Genomic DNA, 15,604 nt, shown 5'->3' on the forward strand with positions numbered 1-15,604 from the left:
GAAAAAAAAAAAAAAAAAAAAAAAAAAAAAAAAAAGATCTATAAGGGTGTTTAGTTTTTCAAGAGGAACCAGCTTGAGTCTTAGTATCAGATTCAAATTTAAAGTCATTTATTTAATATGTTTACAAGTAAACTGTGAGCAATAATTGAGTGGTAATCTTTATTTTTAGTCAATAAAGGATGGAGCTTTAATTACATATAACCTCTAATTTCTGCATTGATAGTTTTCCTATTGTAACACCACAGACTAAAGAATTCATGTGACTTACCTGAGAATTTCTAAAATTTGTTCTTGGGATTTTCCTTCTTCACTGAGAGATACATTCAATGAACCTTGTGTGCCTTCCTTAATAGAGGCAACTACCTTGTCACTTAAATTTTCAATTTGATCATGAAGTAATCTGTTTTGTTTCTCCAGATCTTCACAGCGAGATATACACTTGGCAACTTCATCCTGTGAGACAAGAGTTGTTTGTGATAGCAGACTTTCCACTGTACATTAAATACGAAATTCTTTTCAATTCAGCAGAGCATTTATTGTGATCTACAGTACCTTCCACATTCTCTCTCTTTCTTCCCAAGATGCTTTACACTCCAACAACTGTGATTCTGCCTTCTGGGTTGCTTCCTCCAAGTGCTGACGGACTGATGCCATATTTGAAACCTGTTCCTTGGCAGCTTGTAGAGCTTCCACATCAGCAGCATGTAGCATCAATTCTCTCTCATACTTATTCTGAGCTTCCACAGCTATTTTAGCCTGCAAAGTTATTCCCACATTGACACAGAAGATTACAAATCATGAAGCCAGTCAGTACTTTTAGAAACAATACAGTGCATTAAAAAAATAATTACAGTGAAAATGCTGGGTGTTGTGGGGCACACCTGTAATGCCAGCTAGTTGGGAGGTGGAGTTCAAACCCAGCCCAGGAAATTTAATGAGACCCTGTGTCAAAATAAAAAGTAAAAAGGTGGAGATGTAGCTCAGTGGTAGAGCACCTCTGGGTTCATCTCCAATACTGCCAGAAAGCAAAAAGAAAGATAACCTAAATGTACCAAAAAGGGAAATTATTAAAAGGATAATTGAAAGTTCTGATAGTTCTATGTAATAAGATATTTTGGAAACAAAAATGAAACAGGAAAAAACTCTGAATGGAAAATTATGTACATAAAATACACACGTACACACAATATCTGACAGGAAACAAGGGAAATAAAAGCATTTATTTTGGATAATAAATTATAGTTTCAGGTTGAGTATTCCTTATCTGAAATACCAGGGACAGGGATTTAGCTCAGTGGTGCCGCCACATGCATCTCAAGTGCAAGGACCCGAGTTCCATCCCCAGTACCCCCTCAAAAATAAACAACCCAGGGACTACAAATGTTTCACATTTTACTTTTTAGTTTTGTTTATTTTACAGTATAAATCTTACCAGCTGAACATACCTAATCTAAGAATCAAAAATCTTAAGAATCCAAAATGTTTTGAATGTCAGCACTAAAAAAAGTTTAAAATTTCAGAAGACTGGGGTTATAGATGCTTAACCTGTAATTATTTGATTTTTAACTTCCAATGTTATGTGGTTCAGCAATAAACCAAGAGCAATTAATTCTGGTCTACATTACTCTGAAGGCTTTTTTCCCCTGTATTTTATTTTTAAAGTTATATTCATATATACAATACTGTACATATTTAAGCAACAAAGAACAGAAGCAAAGCAAATAGCTATTAGTATATCAGCTAAATTAAAAATGAGACTATTACCAATATCTTTACCTTTACACCCCTTTCAGCCACTACTGAAAATTATTAAGCCTCCTAATAACTACTCTGCTGAATTGAATTTTATCATTTCTCTTTCATAAAATATAAACAGCTTTATCATATGTGTAAATATGAACACACATACAGTATACCTAAAAGTCAAGTTTTGCTTTAATGATTTATAAAATGTGTATAGAAATTTGTGCAAGCTCAATAATGCATTAAAAATGTCATTCAGAGGTCCTTGTTTTGTTGAGGAAAAGTTTGGAAATGAGGATATAACTGCAATAACTTTGTCTTCTGTTCTTTTTAATATTTTTTTCTCCATTTGTTAACAAAGTTGCTTTGTTAATAGAGAATACACTGTTTACTTTGTCTTCACCTATACTTTTCAATTTACCTTAATCCAAGTTCCACAAGAGTGTAAATACTTTTTCATTTGGATAAACTCGCCAATCCTCAAAAAAAAAAAATATATATATATATATTCCAAGAATCATTCTCTAGGCCCAAAGCTCACTTCTCAGAAACTGAAGACATCAACACTTACTTGCTCCTGACAGTCACGTCTGGCTTGCTGTTCGTTACTTAAAGCTGTGCTTGCTCTCTGAAGAGCTTCTTGAACTTCATTCTGAACACTTGCAAGTGTTTTTCTCAGCTCAGTTAACTAAACAGAAGAAGATTAAAGTGAGTTTGACCTAATTTGGAAAATACAGAAGACAAATGTTCAATGATCCAGTCCAAGGACTTACACATTTCCTATTAATGTTCACTGAAGACTAATCTCAGGCACAGGTTTTTAAAAGAGTAGCACTAATATCTAATTTTGTAAAATGTTCTACAATTTTTAAAGGGAAACATAAATGCACAGTAAACAAAATTGGCTATGTGTTAAATCAATTTCTTTTGACACGATATGACTGCTAACTAATGAGCTGGTTAAAAGAATTCAAATCCTTATGTAAAGAATGATTAACATGGCTAACAACCTAATTTACCTGTTGTTCCATGCTTTCTATGGCTTTTCTCTTATCATCCTGAAGTTCTTGTTTCTCCTTCTCTACTTCCATCAACTTCTTTTCCAATTGTATCTGAAATTCAGCTGATTCTTTTAAACGAACTTCAATATTTTTCCGTACTTCTTCTGTCACCTTCACAAAATTACAAACAATAAGATGCAAGAATTACAGACATTTAAAATAATTCCTTCCTCAAATCTAAACTGGAGAAGTACTAAAATTATTGTTCACCTTATATTAAAATGATCCATGAAATGCTCATTAAAAGTAGCAAATACACATATAAATAATCGACAAATATAATTTACTGTACCTCTCAATTTCACTATTGGCCACTTTTCTCTTTTCTGTAGTGAAACTTTCCATTTCTCACCTTTTCCTCAATGCTTACATCCACTTGTCAAATCTATCACTGAAACATACTTTCATCATACAGTATACTGACTTCACAGCTGCCAAAAACGGACCTTTCAAAATTGTCATCATAGTCCACTGCTACAGCCTCCAAGATGAACTTTTATTTTGATATATTGCCTTACTACATCACAAAGTTGCCCAGGATGGACCCAAATTTGCAATCCTCTGGCCTCAACCTACCAGAGTGTTGGAATTACAGATATGCACTACCATGCCCAGCTCTGAAATGAATATTTTATCCTCCAATCTTCTATATGATTCTTTCCAAAGAAAATTTCTCATTGTGATATGTTAAAATTTTAACAGTTCCTAGTGAGTCTAAGGAAAACAATTTAACATGACATTAAAAATCTTTCATGTTTGGCTCTTAACTAATTATGTCCTTCACTATTTCACTTCACAAATTGAGTATGTTAGCCACTGCTATCATCCAGGCCTTTCTATTTTAGCTGGTTTCCTACCACACAGAGTATCTTTCTATTACCTTTAACTATCAAGATGATACCCATGTAAAGCTCTGTATAAATAAATGCCATCTCTTGGGTATCTGTCAAGCATACGCAAGAGAAAAATAACTTTCCCTATTTGTACCTTTCCTATTAATCTGACTATTAATCAGCAATTAATCTGACTCTTGCTGTAACAATTTTGTAGTTTTTGTTTTATCTGGCTTTTCAGACTCAAAACTTTCAGGTGGTAAGGACAAGGATATCAATCCAATTCACACTAGTTCCTTACATATAGTAAATCCCTAATTTAAAAAGTTAATAGATGCCTTTATGTTCAATTTTCAGAAGCTTATGTACCTGTTTTTCCTTGTTCAGGGATTCTTCTAAACTAGTCACCATTGCTCGATACTGTTCCACATTACTAGCACTTGTTTTCAGTCTTTCCTTCAAGTCATTTACTTGTTCTTCAGCCTGCCTTAGCTGACTCAGAAGATCATCCACATCTTCTTTGTCATTAGGGTGACCTAAAAGGTGTTAACAGTTATATTAAAAGCAACACTTATAAGTTAACATTTTAAATGGTATTAGAGATGACTATTACCAGTTTGTGAAATCAGGATAAAGGCTCAAATACAGCTCTTACTTATAATATATATTGTAATCCTTGCTAAATATCAAAATACCATATTATTTCTTCAAAAAATTCAAACCTAGGCTGGGGATTTAGCTCAGTGGTGCTGTGCCTGCCTTGCAAGTGGTGAGGCCCTGATTTCAACCACTGAACACACCCCAAAACCCAAACCAAACCAAACCAAACAAACAAACAAAAAAAAATCAGACACAAATAGCCTAATTTTTATTTTACCTAAAATGCATGGAAATGAAACTGCACGCGGAAGAGAATGTTTTATGATATTAAGAAAGGAGTACTGGATCACTGTACATCCATTATACAGGTACTAGCTATTTATATCTACATACATGCATAATACACACATACACACAGAGCTTTCCCTTCTATTAAGAAATAAAATCAGATGAGAAGATTATTTGAACACAAAGGCCTTGATTTTACAACAATGTATTTACAAAGGAGCAACAAAAACCTCAAAAAACTAATGAAACAAGGATTTTATCTGAGGCTATTAATAAGTAAGGATTAGGAATACTGCTTAAAACCAGCCCAAACAAATTAGTCACTTCTTTAACTAAAGCTCATTGCAGATTTAGTAATAAGCTTATCTCAAAGGACAAAGAGGGTTAAAAATTCAAATGTTAATTTTCAAAATGAACCATTTTTAAGCATAACATTAGGCCCTAGCTTCAAGCCCATCAATTAAAAAAAAATGTTGCAAGACATACGAACACACCTTGGAACACACTTTGGCCAGGAGTTATAAAGAATTGAGTCTTCCAAGTTTATTAATATGAGTCTAAAACTAAGATTTACAGAGAACAAAAGTGGGTTTTCCCACCCTTTACTAGGATTATCGAAGAATAAGGTTATTTAGCATATATTATTAGCCCAAAGGAGTATTTTTTTATTTATTTAGTATTGTGCATCTATGTTATTTATTTACCTTTACCGGTTCTCTGTGAGGACTGAGAAGCAAGTTGGGATTCCATATTACTAAGGTACTGTTTCAATGTAGCGATTTCCTTTTGAGCATTTTTTAATAGTTCTTTTGTGTTAAAATGAAGATTTGTCTCTGTATCCAGCTGTCTCTTTGTATCTAAAAGTTGAACCTGTAAGAAAATATACATTATCCCTAAACAGACTATCATTAGGTTCCTTTATCTTTCTACAGATCCTTAGAAATTTGGCCCAGATAAAGTAATAGAAAATAGATTTAGATTCCCACCAGTAGACAAACACTCAAACAGACAAAATATATGAAACAGCCATGATTCTTGAGATTGGGAAATAGAAGACAACTGACTTTAAGATTCCAGAAGATGACACAGAGAAGAAGAAATAAACCAGATTCTCTGAATTAAGAACACAGACTTGGGAGCCCTAGAAGACTAAAGCAGCTCAACTGTGTAAGAGAGAATATGAGAGAGAAATTTAATTTCTAAGAAAGGTTCAAATTCATGTTTCAATTTGAATGGCAGGGTCCCCACACAGAAATATTTGTGAAAAAGACTACATATATTGAGAACCTTAACACACTCACATCTAGATTTCTAGTAAGTGTATGCCTTTGTTCCACTTCATTTTCCAACTTCTTCTTTAGATGAGAGATCTCATGCTCTAGTTTTTCTATCTGGGTACTAAGTCTTTGCTTGGTTTCTGTTTCCGATCGCTCCAGGATTCCCTAAAATAAAGAAAAGATTTTTATTTATGCTTAAGTTAAAAGAAAACTACAAAGAAAATTAGAGGCTACAGAAAATTTTTCCACATAAAGAGGTTAACATCTAGACTTTTCTTTTCTTTTTTCTTTTTATAATAGTGTCTTGCTATGTAATTCAGGCTGACTTTGAACTCACTATATAGCCCAGGTTGGCCTCGAACTCATGGCAATCCTCCTGCTTCAGCCTCTCAAATACTGGGAATACAAGTCTGCCCCTAAAACCCAGCCAAATCTAGAATATTTACCAAGAAATTAAGCTGCTATTTTATCATGTTAAAAAAATAATCTACTTGGGGGTGCATATTATAAGAGTCATTCAAATTTCCTAAAAATTTAGCAGAGGGAAGTATCTAAAAAATTAGTCATGCTGTACAGAGTCCAGTAGGTAGATTTAAGGATCAAATGTGCCAGTTCATAGTTTCAATTACTTGTCTTTCAAAAATGTTTCATTAACATATTCCTTAATAAACCCCCAAATCCAATGATCATGACTATGGATGACCAAAATGATATATTTACTAATTAGGAAAATTAAGAGAATATAAGGATGAAATTATTTAAACTTAACTTTTCATAATTTTTTTTTTGTTTGTTTTATCTGATTACCTGAATTGTCTGCAGATTAGTTAGCAGCAAGTTTTGTCCCCTTTGTTCAGCTAACAAAGATTCTCTTTGCTGAGAAAGACGGACTTCTGACAATTTAAGCATTTCCTTTTCCTTCTTCAAATTTTCTGCTCTTACCTTGCAGTGAAAACAAAAGACAAAAATGTTGGAAAACATTTTATCAAGTTAAATAATATTAATTACAAAGTGAAAATTATTCTTAAATCTTTCATGTCATATTTCTTAATGCTAGAGAATACATCTCATCTGATAAAATCTAAGTGGAATATATTTAAGTAGGAATCAAGAATTATTGGGAATTTAAAAGATGAAAGCAAAATCTATCACCTCAAACACTTATGATTACTTTTTTCTTACAAACCACTTCATAAACAATTGCAACAAAAATCTAAAATGCCAAAGTAAAATTCTGCAATTATACTATTGTTATACCAGCATACTGTACTATTACATTATGCAAGTTTTTAAGATACAAATTGGTTTCTAAGTACCTCTTTGAAAGTGATAGCTAATGTATTTATTTTAAAATTTTAATCTATTTTTAAATTTTATTCCCATAGAATCACTCTGTCTCAGGATATCTAGAAAAGTGCTTTAAAAAAAAAAATCAATATCTCAAGAAATTATTTGTATGTAAGTGGTATTAATTAGCAATCATAAAACTTATATTGAAAAAGTATTGCATTATGTGCGGGAGAAAGATAAAAATGAAAGAATTCAGACAATATAATTAGAAAACTTGGTTCAAGTCTTAATCTCACCCTCATGACTATCCAAAAATAGGCAAATTACTTACTAGGTCTTGAATCCTTTTCTTACAGATAAAAGACCAAACATAACTCATCAAGAAATAATCAAAAAACGGTGGGAGACAACTTTTTATCATCACCCAACATAGTACTCAACTGGAAATATGGCTAATTTCAGAAATTATATTCATTTTAAAATTCAGAAATAATTAAACGCAATGCAATTTTTATATTTTTCTTAGAAAATGAGCCAGGATAGATAAAATTAAATGTCATTATAAATGAACAAATACTGACATAAATTTATTTTGAAATGGAAGACCTAAGTAAATCTCAGTCCAGAGGGGGGAATAAAATGAACTTTGCTTCATTTTTTTTTTTTTTTTTTTCCAGTACTGGAGACAACCCAGAGCCTTCTCCCTAAGCCATACCTCCAAGTGCTTATTATTTCACTTTTTGAGACAGGGTTATAATGAATCACTAAACTGGCCAGATTAGACGTCAATCCTGTGATCCTTTAGCCTCAGCCAGAGTGCTGCAGTTACAGGAACGTACCACCATGCCCAGCCTCTCTTCAATCTTAATGGAAACAATGACCCTCCTAATGTATTATAGGCCATTTGGAAACAGGAACTTGTAACATTCAGAAACTTCTCAACTTTAGGTCATTTTGGCCAATAGAAATATAAAATGTAATTTATAATGCAAGTCAGTCGAGGGATATTGGTCTCACTTCTGCAACAGCTAGCTTTTCACTTGCTCCTCTCAAGTCTTGAGTCATTGTATTGATGATCTGTTCCTGCTTTTGAGTTGTTGCAGTGAGTTTCTGATTTCTCTCTTGTAAGGATGTTATTTCTCGACGATATCCTTCAACATTATCCTGCAGCATTTCATAACTGGTATTAAAGAAAAAATTCTGTAAGCAACTGAAACACCATATCCTAGCTTAGCTGCCTGAAGGGTTGTACAACAACTTAATTTTACATGATTAACAATAAGAAAAAGTAGCTTGTGTTATGTCAAATTTTTTTTCCAAACTCCTTATCTAGCAATTAAACTCCAGCTCTAAACAACCATTTCCTTCTAAATAACTCTCATCTTATTAATCTTATTCAAAATAATAACAATATAAAGTTGCATGCCAAACACTCATTAAATGTCGTAGACAGTTTAGGATATTCATGCAGTTAGTGGTAGATTTTTGACAATTCTCCCCCCTTCCCACTCTCTTTTGTACCAGGGATCGAAACAAGTGGCGGAAATCACTGAGCTAAATCCCCAGCCCCCCTTTTTCTCTTTAATCCTTCATCTTATTTTCTTGTGTGCTTGAAAGGTTGGAAAATGACAAATATCAACATAGGTAAAAAAGGTGCATTGACTTGAGGTCTTGAACTATTTAGTTTGTGGAGATAACAGCTTATTAACATTAAAAAAAACTATAGTTTCATCATGCGCTGTGAAAATATATGTTCTAACATGCCTAAGTATTTAATGAAAAAAAAAAAAAGAGACAACCATACAATGAAATTTATGATTATTCCCTTGTAAGGGACCCAGAATGCGAAATTTCACAACCATCTCACTTCTCCTTCTACCTAGACTAGGAAAGGCTGAATAAAATGTTTCTCTCGTCCTCTGTTGCATTTTCAAAAAAGTGAGATGTACAAAAACAACAGGTCCTTCATTTTTAGAAAGGGATACTAGCAACATTCTTCACATTCCAACTTAACTGTCTGCACTGCCTGGGAGAATCATTAACCAATCTTTAAAAATGAACCACCACAGTTTCTTATCTTGGAATATGGCCCACAAAAACCCAACACTTTTCCAAATCAACTCTTGATCTCAATTAGTCTGACTCATGAATATTAATTTTTAAGCAAAGGAAATTTACCGTTTAGAGGCAAAATCTAATTGGGTAGAAATCTTGGTGTTTTGTGACCGTAAATCTGTGACTTGCTCCTGAAGTTTCTCAAGTTGCTCATTTTGTATCTTTTCATTATCTGCTTTTTCTTTTTTGTAGTTTTCAAAAATTTCCTGCAACTAAATATTGAAGATCATTAAAAGATGATACTACTTTCTAAAACCTATCCCAGTCTGTGATCTGAAACAGGAATGAAGTTTACCTGTTTAAGGGCAGCCTTAGCCTCTATAGCTTCTGGTGATTCAAGGATAGGTACTGGAGCAGGAGTGGACACAGTCTGGGATGTACTTGGACGTTTTGGAGTTGACACAATAGAAATATCATCTAAGCTTGAAGCTTCAGAAAAAAACAGATTAATAAAATTTTTTCTTGGCTTTCCCAAATCAGCTTTAATATAATTTATTTGCAAACATACCATTATCAAATCAACCAGCTAAACTTATTTAAATGAAATCATAATCATAAAAGTATATGAATTGTGAAATAAGGAATCTACTAAAGAATATATTGTTTTTAGTTACTAATTAGGTATCACTTAAATGTTACAACAAGCAATATACTTATTATAATTTACTGACTCTATGTACATTTTCAACAATATTCAGTATTTCATGATATATAAAATAACGGTGTTCTAGAATTGATAACTATACATTGATCAACCATACATTGATGTCGAATTCAAAGATACCATTGAGAGTGGCTAATGTTTATGTTGCAAAATACATCCTTTCATATACATTTCCAAAATATTTCTTTAAAATGAAATCTAAAAACCTACCTTGTAATGGAATAACAACTCCTGTTGTTTGTGACAATAAAATACGGTACATATCACGCTGTCGAACTATGGAATCAACAAGCTGCATCTGATGTTGTCGAGATTCACGGAGTTGTTCCAGTTCAGTGAGGGCGCTCTCAAGTTTGTGTTGAAGCTCAGTGATTCTACAGAAAAGGAAATCAGTTTATTTCACAACTCCAAGTTGAGTGGCAATTATATCATTTTTCTTGCCGTTTTCTTCTGCTCACACGTTTAAGAACCTTTTTTTTTTTTAAATCCCTACCATACAGGACTTAGATACTTGCGTTAAGCAATATGACAAATCTATTTGCAAAAATTAAACCAATTACACTCAGACCAAAGTCCAGCCTTCATGCTTTTACAGCCATCTTTCTTCTCTAGTACTATACACACCGACAAAAAAGAAACACCTGAGAGTAATACCTATATATTTTCTCCATGAAGTCTGGTGTTCCCTGAAATCCAGGGTAGTTCTCCAATTTTATGTTCCCACTGATAGTCTTTTATCTATTACAGCACTAGTCATGTTGAATTAACATCTACTTACTTATTACCTGTTTTATCTGTATTACTAAAAAGAGTAAAAATTTGTCATCGATTACTCCCCTAAATCACTAAATTCCGAGTACTGTTAGAAATACATACAAAGTTTTAGGGCTGGGGATTTAGCTCAGCAGTTCGGTGGCAAGGACCCAAGTTCAATCCCTGGTACCAAAAAAAAAAAAAGAAATACATACAAAGTTTTAATAAGTTTATTGAGCAAACTGAGGTAGTCAATTGCTTACTTAGATGAAGTTGTTTCTTGTTCTTCTCTTTCTCGGGTTTCCCCAAGTTCTCTTAGGGCTACTAAGAGACGCTGATTTTGCTGTTGAAGTTCTTCAATATTTCTATAGGATACTAAATGCTGTGATATTACTTCAGATGAACTACTTATGTCAGCAGAGCTTACTTCCTCATCACGAATTACATGGTTACCTCTAGCCTCTTCAAGTTCCATCAAAAGCACTCTAATCTAAAATTAAAAATTGAATATGTTACACAATAGCTTTGATTCTGAAAATGTTTAGTGTCAATAGAAATTTTTAAATGAAAACACTACTTATGAAAACCCTCAATTTGTCCTAATTATAATAAATTTAGAAAACAAAGCAAGCATATTTTAGATGTTAAAATCTATGGAAATTTTAACTAAATAATTTTTAAGTATATAATCAAAACTGTTACTTAAAAGCAGCAAATTATAATTTCAGAAACATGACCCTGGTTTTGCAAAATAATAAAAACACTTTAAAAAAACCACACACAAGATACTGTAATACTGTATAAATCTCTTTTGTGTTTCTCCTTCATATGTATTGTATGGTAGGGCAGAGGGAAAACAGTGAAAATCAAATTTTAGAAAGCACATTTATACCATTAATGTTTAATATTTATGACTGTACATTACATCAAATTAGGGTAAAACATATAAATGAGACAATTTACATTGACTGATTTGTTCTTTAAAGAGAAAACAAACAGCAGCTGGACAGCACAGTGTGTGCCTGTAGTCCCCCTGCTCTGGAGACTGAGGTCAAAGGATCACTGGGACCCAGGAGTTCAGGGCTAGCTTTGGGCACACAATGAAACTCCACAAGTAACAGAGTAATGCATATAGTATGTTTTTATTTCAGTAAAAACATTCTTATACATGGTTATTTAGGATTAGTGTATCTGCAGATATAAGAATATAAAAGAATACATACTGATCTATTTGGCTTGCTTCTGAGACATGGAGAGCAGGAGTAAAGGAGCCTGAAAAGACCCTGTACGATCTATGAATTGTTTATGCATTTATTATATATGTATGTTTTTTGAGACAGAGTCTCACTGTGTAGTTTAGACTAGCCTTTAACTCAGTGATCTTCCTGCCTCAGCTTCCCGAGTGCTGGAGTTACAGGCATGTGCCACTACACCCAGCTTTGTGCATTTATTATAAAGTCTTTGGAAGATTTATTGAAAACCTGAGTAATAGGGAGAGGCTATGGTTAAACAATACCGAGGCTACAACTCTGCTAGAGTAATAATACATATTTCTAGTTGATTAGAAATTTCTGTATGGTAATTGTCTTAAATCCTTCCAAGAGATTTAAACACTTCTGGGGGCTAGCATTACAAAAACTGAAGAATAGCTGGGCAGGCTTGCAATTCCAGCACTTGGAAGGTGAGGCAGAAGGATTCAATCAACTTAAAGGCCATTCTGGGCTACAGAGCAAGTTCAAGGCCAGCCTGAACCAAAGTCAAAATCCTGGATAATAAACAAAATAGTCTAACCTGCTGTGAAAGATCTTTTATTTGTATTTCCATTCTCTGATTGTCTCTTTCAAGTACAGATGAATGTTTGTGAGCTTTATCAGTGTCCTCCTGCAATCGCTGAATTTCCTTTAAAATAAAAAGTGAAAATTCTGTACATCTTTCTAGGGTTTATATTTTAAAAAGCAGATAAAGGATAATAAAAGTATGTAGTGCGCAAATAGCATAGCAATCAAGTTATAAACAAAATATTCTACAGAATAGCCACGAAAAAAGAAAATTCTATACAGGTCTGAATATATTATTCCTTTTATTTTAATAATACTCATCATTATATGCCTGTCATTGTATGAAAATGATGGGAAAATTTCCACTTTCTCACTAAATACATTGCCAACTCGATCTTACAAGCCACAACACATTCAGTGTTACACCAAAATGGCATAGAAATGATATCAAAAGCTTTATGACTAGAATAAAACAAAGGACATTATAAGGAAAAACACTGAACTTGTTATCTAGAAACTCATTAAAAAGTAAAAAGATATTTGAGGTAAAATGCAAAGAAGACTTGATTAAAAATTAATTCTAAAGAAGCAAGATCCAAAGCACAAAGCTGCTAAAAAAGACAGATGTAGTGTTTTGCTATTTTGCATCATTATCCTTATGAAGTTCACGAACAGTTTTATGTTTTTTTTTTTTTTTTGGTACCAGGGATCAAACTCTGGTCCTTGCACTCGCGAGGCAGGCGGAACCACTGAGCTATATCCTCAGCCCCAGGAACACAGTTTTAAAGAAACTGCCATAAGCATAAGAACTGAATTCTAGATTTTATCTTCTGAATTTTAGATTTTATCTTAAATTCATATGAATTTTACTTCTTAATGTGCTGTTTCCACAAAATGTTTTAAATATTATTAAAGTTAAACATAATGCATATTTATCCTAATGTTTCAAGTAAGTCTGAGCACATTTTCCTGAAGTTATACATAAACCAATTTCAGTAGTGATAAAATGAAATAGGGAAATGTTTATGAAAGATAGCACTGATAAAAACCTATTAAGTCCAGGCTGGGGATTTTAGCTCAGTGGTGCTGCTACCTGCCTCACAGGTGCAAGGACCCAAGTTCGATCCCGGTAAAAAAAAAGAAAACAAAAACAAACCAAAAAAACCTATTAAGTCCAAATAGGATTAAATATGAAAAAGTAGAAATATTTGGGACATAAAACCTTTAGAAACTTTTTTTTTTGGTTTTTTGAGACAGGGTCTCACTATGTAGTTGAGACTGACCTGGAACTCATTATGTAGCTCAGGCTGGTCTCGAACTCACAGCGATCCTCCAGCCTCAGCCTCCCGAGTACTGGGATTATAGGTGAGCGCCACCACACCCGGCTAAAAGCTTTAGAACCTTACAAGGGAGTATTGCAGGATTTAGAACGAAAGATACATGTTATGGACAAAAATTCAACTAAAAAAAGATACAGAAATTATCTTTAAATTCTTCACAAGTTGTGACAAAGAATTTTTATTATTATAGTCTACATTAATAAAGAAGGAACAAGTAAGTTTTTTCTCTGCAATGCACAGCTACTGTGATGCTTAAGCCTCACCACACGTACACCCATACTCTTACCCTCTTCAAACAACCTGAAGCTCCTGGCAGAACCATTAGCCCTGCAGAGTAACTTACAAATGGACCCAAGGGACCTTTGTAAACTATACTTGGAAGAAGGTGACTGGAAGAAAGATGGGGCTTGAGGAGCAGTTTGTTCATTTCATTTGGGCAAGACTGTTATGACTTTGATTCAACAGAAAGAGATCATTAGATATACCTGGATCTAAACTGACTTATAAACTAGAATAGCAGCAAAGATTTCATTTTGAATTAAGGAAAAATTTATAATCTTCAAAAAGTGGAACTTTGTCAGTTTAGAGTAGCAGATACAAATTCATTTAGTTCAATATCCTCAGTGAAACTTGTTTAATAAATGTTAAAAACTTTCAGGGCCAGGAATTTAGCTCAGTGATTCTATTCTGCAACCTGCCTCACAAGCTCAAGGACCTGAGTTCAATTCCCAGTACCAAAAAAAAAAAAAAAAAACCCTCCCTCAGTCATGAGTTTTTACCTTGAAAGCAAAATATTTAGCATATAAGCAATTTTTAATCATTATTAAGTGAAAACTACACTTCAGAAGTAAAGGACATTTAGTAGTTTGACACTTTTAATATGCAAAGCAACAGTAAAAAACTAATGTATATAAAGATACCAAATTGTGAAATGGTAAAAAAAAAAAGGAGTTCCTAACTTTGGTCAAACAATATTATCATTTCTAGATAGTCTATCACAGCCATCCGATAAAGAACTACTGTATAATGGTAAATTAAGGAAGAGTTCAATTACGAAGACTTGAAGAGTAGTCCAAGGAGATCTCGTTCTTGTCCACTAGAATCCTGAGGAAAATACATAAAATAGCCTATAAAATATAAAGGTCTCACAATTTTAGCTAAATAAAGGCAGAATATTGTTATTAGGAGTACTTAATAATGTAATTAGAAATTTCGCAATGTATACATTGCAGAAAAACATAATTAACTTTTTCTGATCCAAACACCTTAAGAAATACTTGATAAATTATTTTTCATTTGTCCTCCTCCCAACCCAGTTAAAAAACAAGAATGGAGCAAACCTTCATAGCTTGTTCAAGCTTCACTGATAAACTTGCTACAGCTTTCTGTGCACGTTCATACTCCTCACGCTGGCGTTTCAAAATTGGTGCTTTGGCTTCAACTTCTTTCACTATTTCATCTAGATATTTATTAATTCTTTTGTTCTCTAGTTTCTCCAAAAGCAACTGATCCTGAGTTTCCACATAAGCATTATAGAGCTGAAAATAGAAGAGGTTATTTCAAATTGAGGCACAGCAACAGAAGAATGTAATCTAGTACCACAAAAGGAAAATGTTTACTATTTTCTAAACAAAAGCCTTACGAAGAATAAATTCTGGAAGGAATTAAGTTTCAAATGGATCTGAACACTTCTGTTGGAGAAAAATATTTACCAAGATTTAAAACTATTCTTACCTCAGTTAATTTCATGCCAGGTTTCACTATCTTAGCTACAGCTGCTGCAGTGGGAGACATGGCTGCAAGTTCTTCTTCTGATAATATAGCTCCTGTACCAACACATACATAGGTAGTATGTTTGTGTA

General features: G+C 33.2%; 1 protein-coding gene across 2 annotated transcripts in view; it reads right to left on the bottom strand.

Annotated features, from left to right (window-relative positions):
• The window catches only part of Tpr (translocated promoter region, nuclear basket protein), a 56,380-nt gene that overhangs the window by 28,303 nt on the left and 12,473 nt on the right, over positions 1–15,604 (bottom strand). For both annotated transcript variants that reach the window (XM_010635431.3, XM_010635430.3), the window contains exons 11-26: positions 15,477–15,568; positions 15,083–15,280; positions 12,416–12,523; positions 10,888–11,114; positions 10,082–10,245; positions 9,503–9,636; positions 9,271–9,419; positions 8,110–8,272; positions 6,610–6,744; positions 5,827–5,967; positions 5,230–5,395; positions 4,007–4,173; positions 2,763–2,915; positions 2,315–2,431; positions 553–756; positions 269–453 (exon numbers count right to left, since the gene is read on the bottom strand). In XM_010635431.3, the coding sequence (XP_010633733.1) occupies positions 269–453; positions 553–756; positions 2,315–2,431; positions 2,763–2,915; positions 4,007–4,173; positions 5,230–5,395; positions 5,827–5,967; positions 6,610–6,744; positions 8,110–8,272; positions 9,271–9,419; positions 9,503–9,636; positions 10,082–10,245; positions 10,888–11,114; positions 12,416–12,523; positions 15,083–15,280; positions 15,477–15,568 (2,503 nt within the window). The remainder of the gene's footprint in view (positions 1–268; positions 454–552; positions 757–2,314; positions 2,432–2,762; positions 2,916–4,006; positions 4,174–5,229; positions 5,396–5,826; positions 5,968–6,609; positions 6,745–8,109; positions 8,273–9,270; positions 9,420–9,502; positions 9,637–10,081; positions 10,246–10,887; positions 11,115–12,415; positions 12,524–15,082; positions 15,281–15,476; positions 15,569–15,604) is intronic.

This window comes from Fukomys damarensis, unplaced genomic scaffold (genome assembly GCF_012274545.1).
Source record: "Fukomys damarensis isolate Sample0158 unplaced genomic scaffold, DMR_v1.0_HiC HiC_scaffold_11, whole genome shotgun sequence".
Classification (NCBI taxonomy): domain Eukaryota; kingdom Metazoa; phylum Chordata; class Mammalia; order Rodentia; family Bathyergidae; genus Fukomys; species Fukomys damarensis.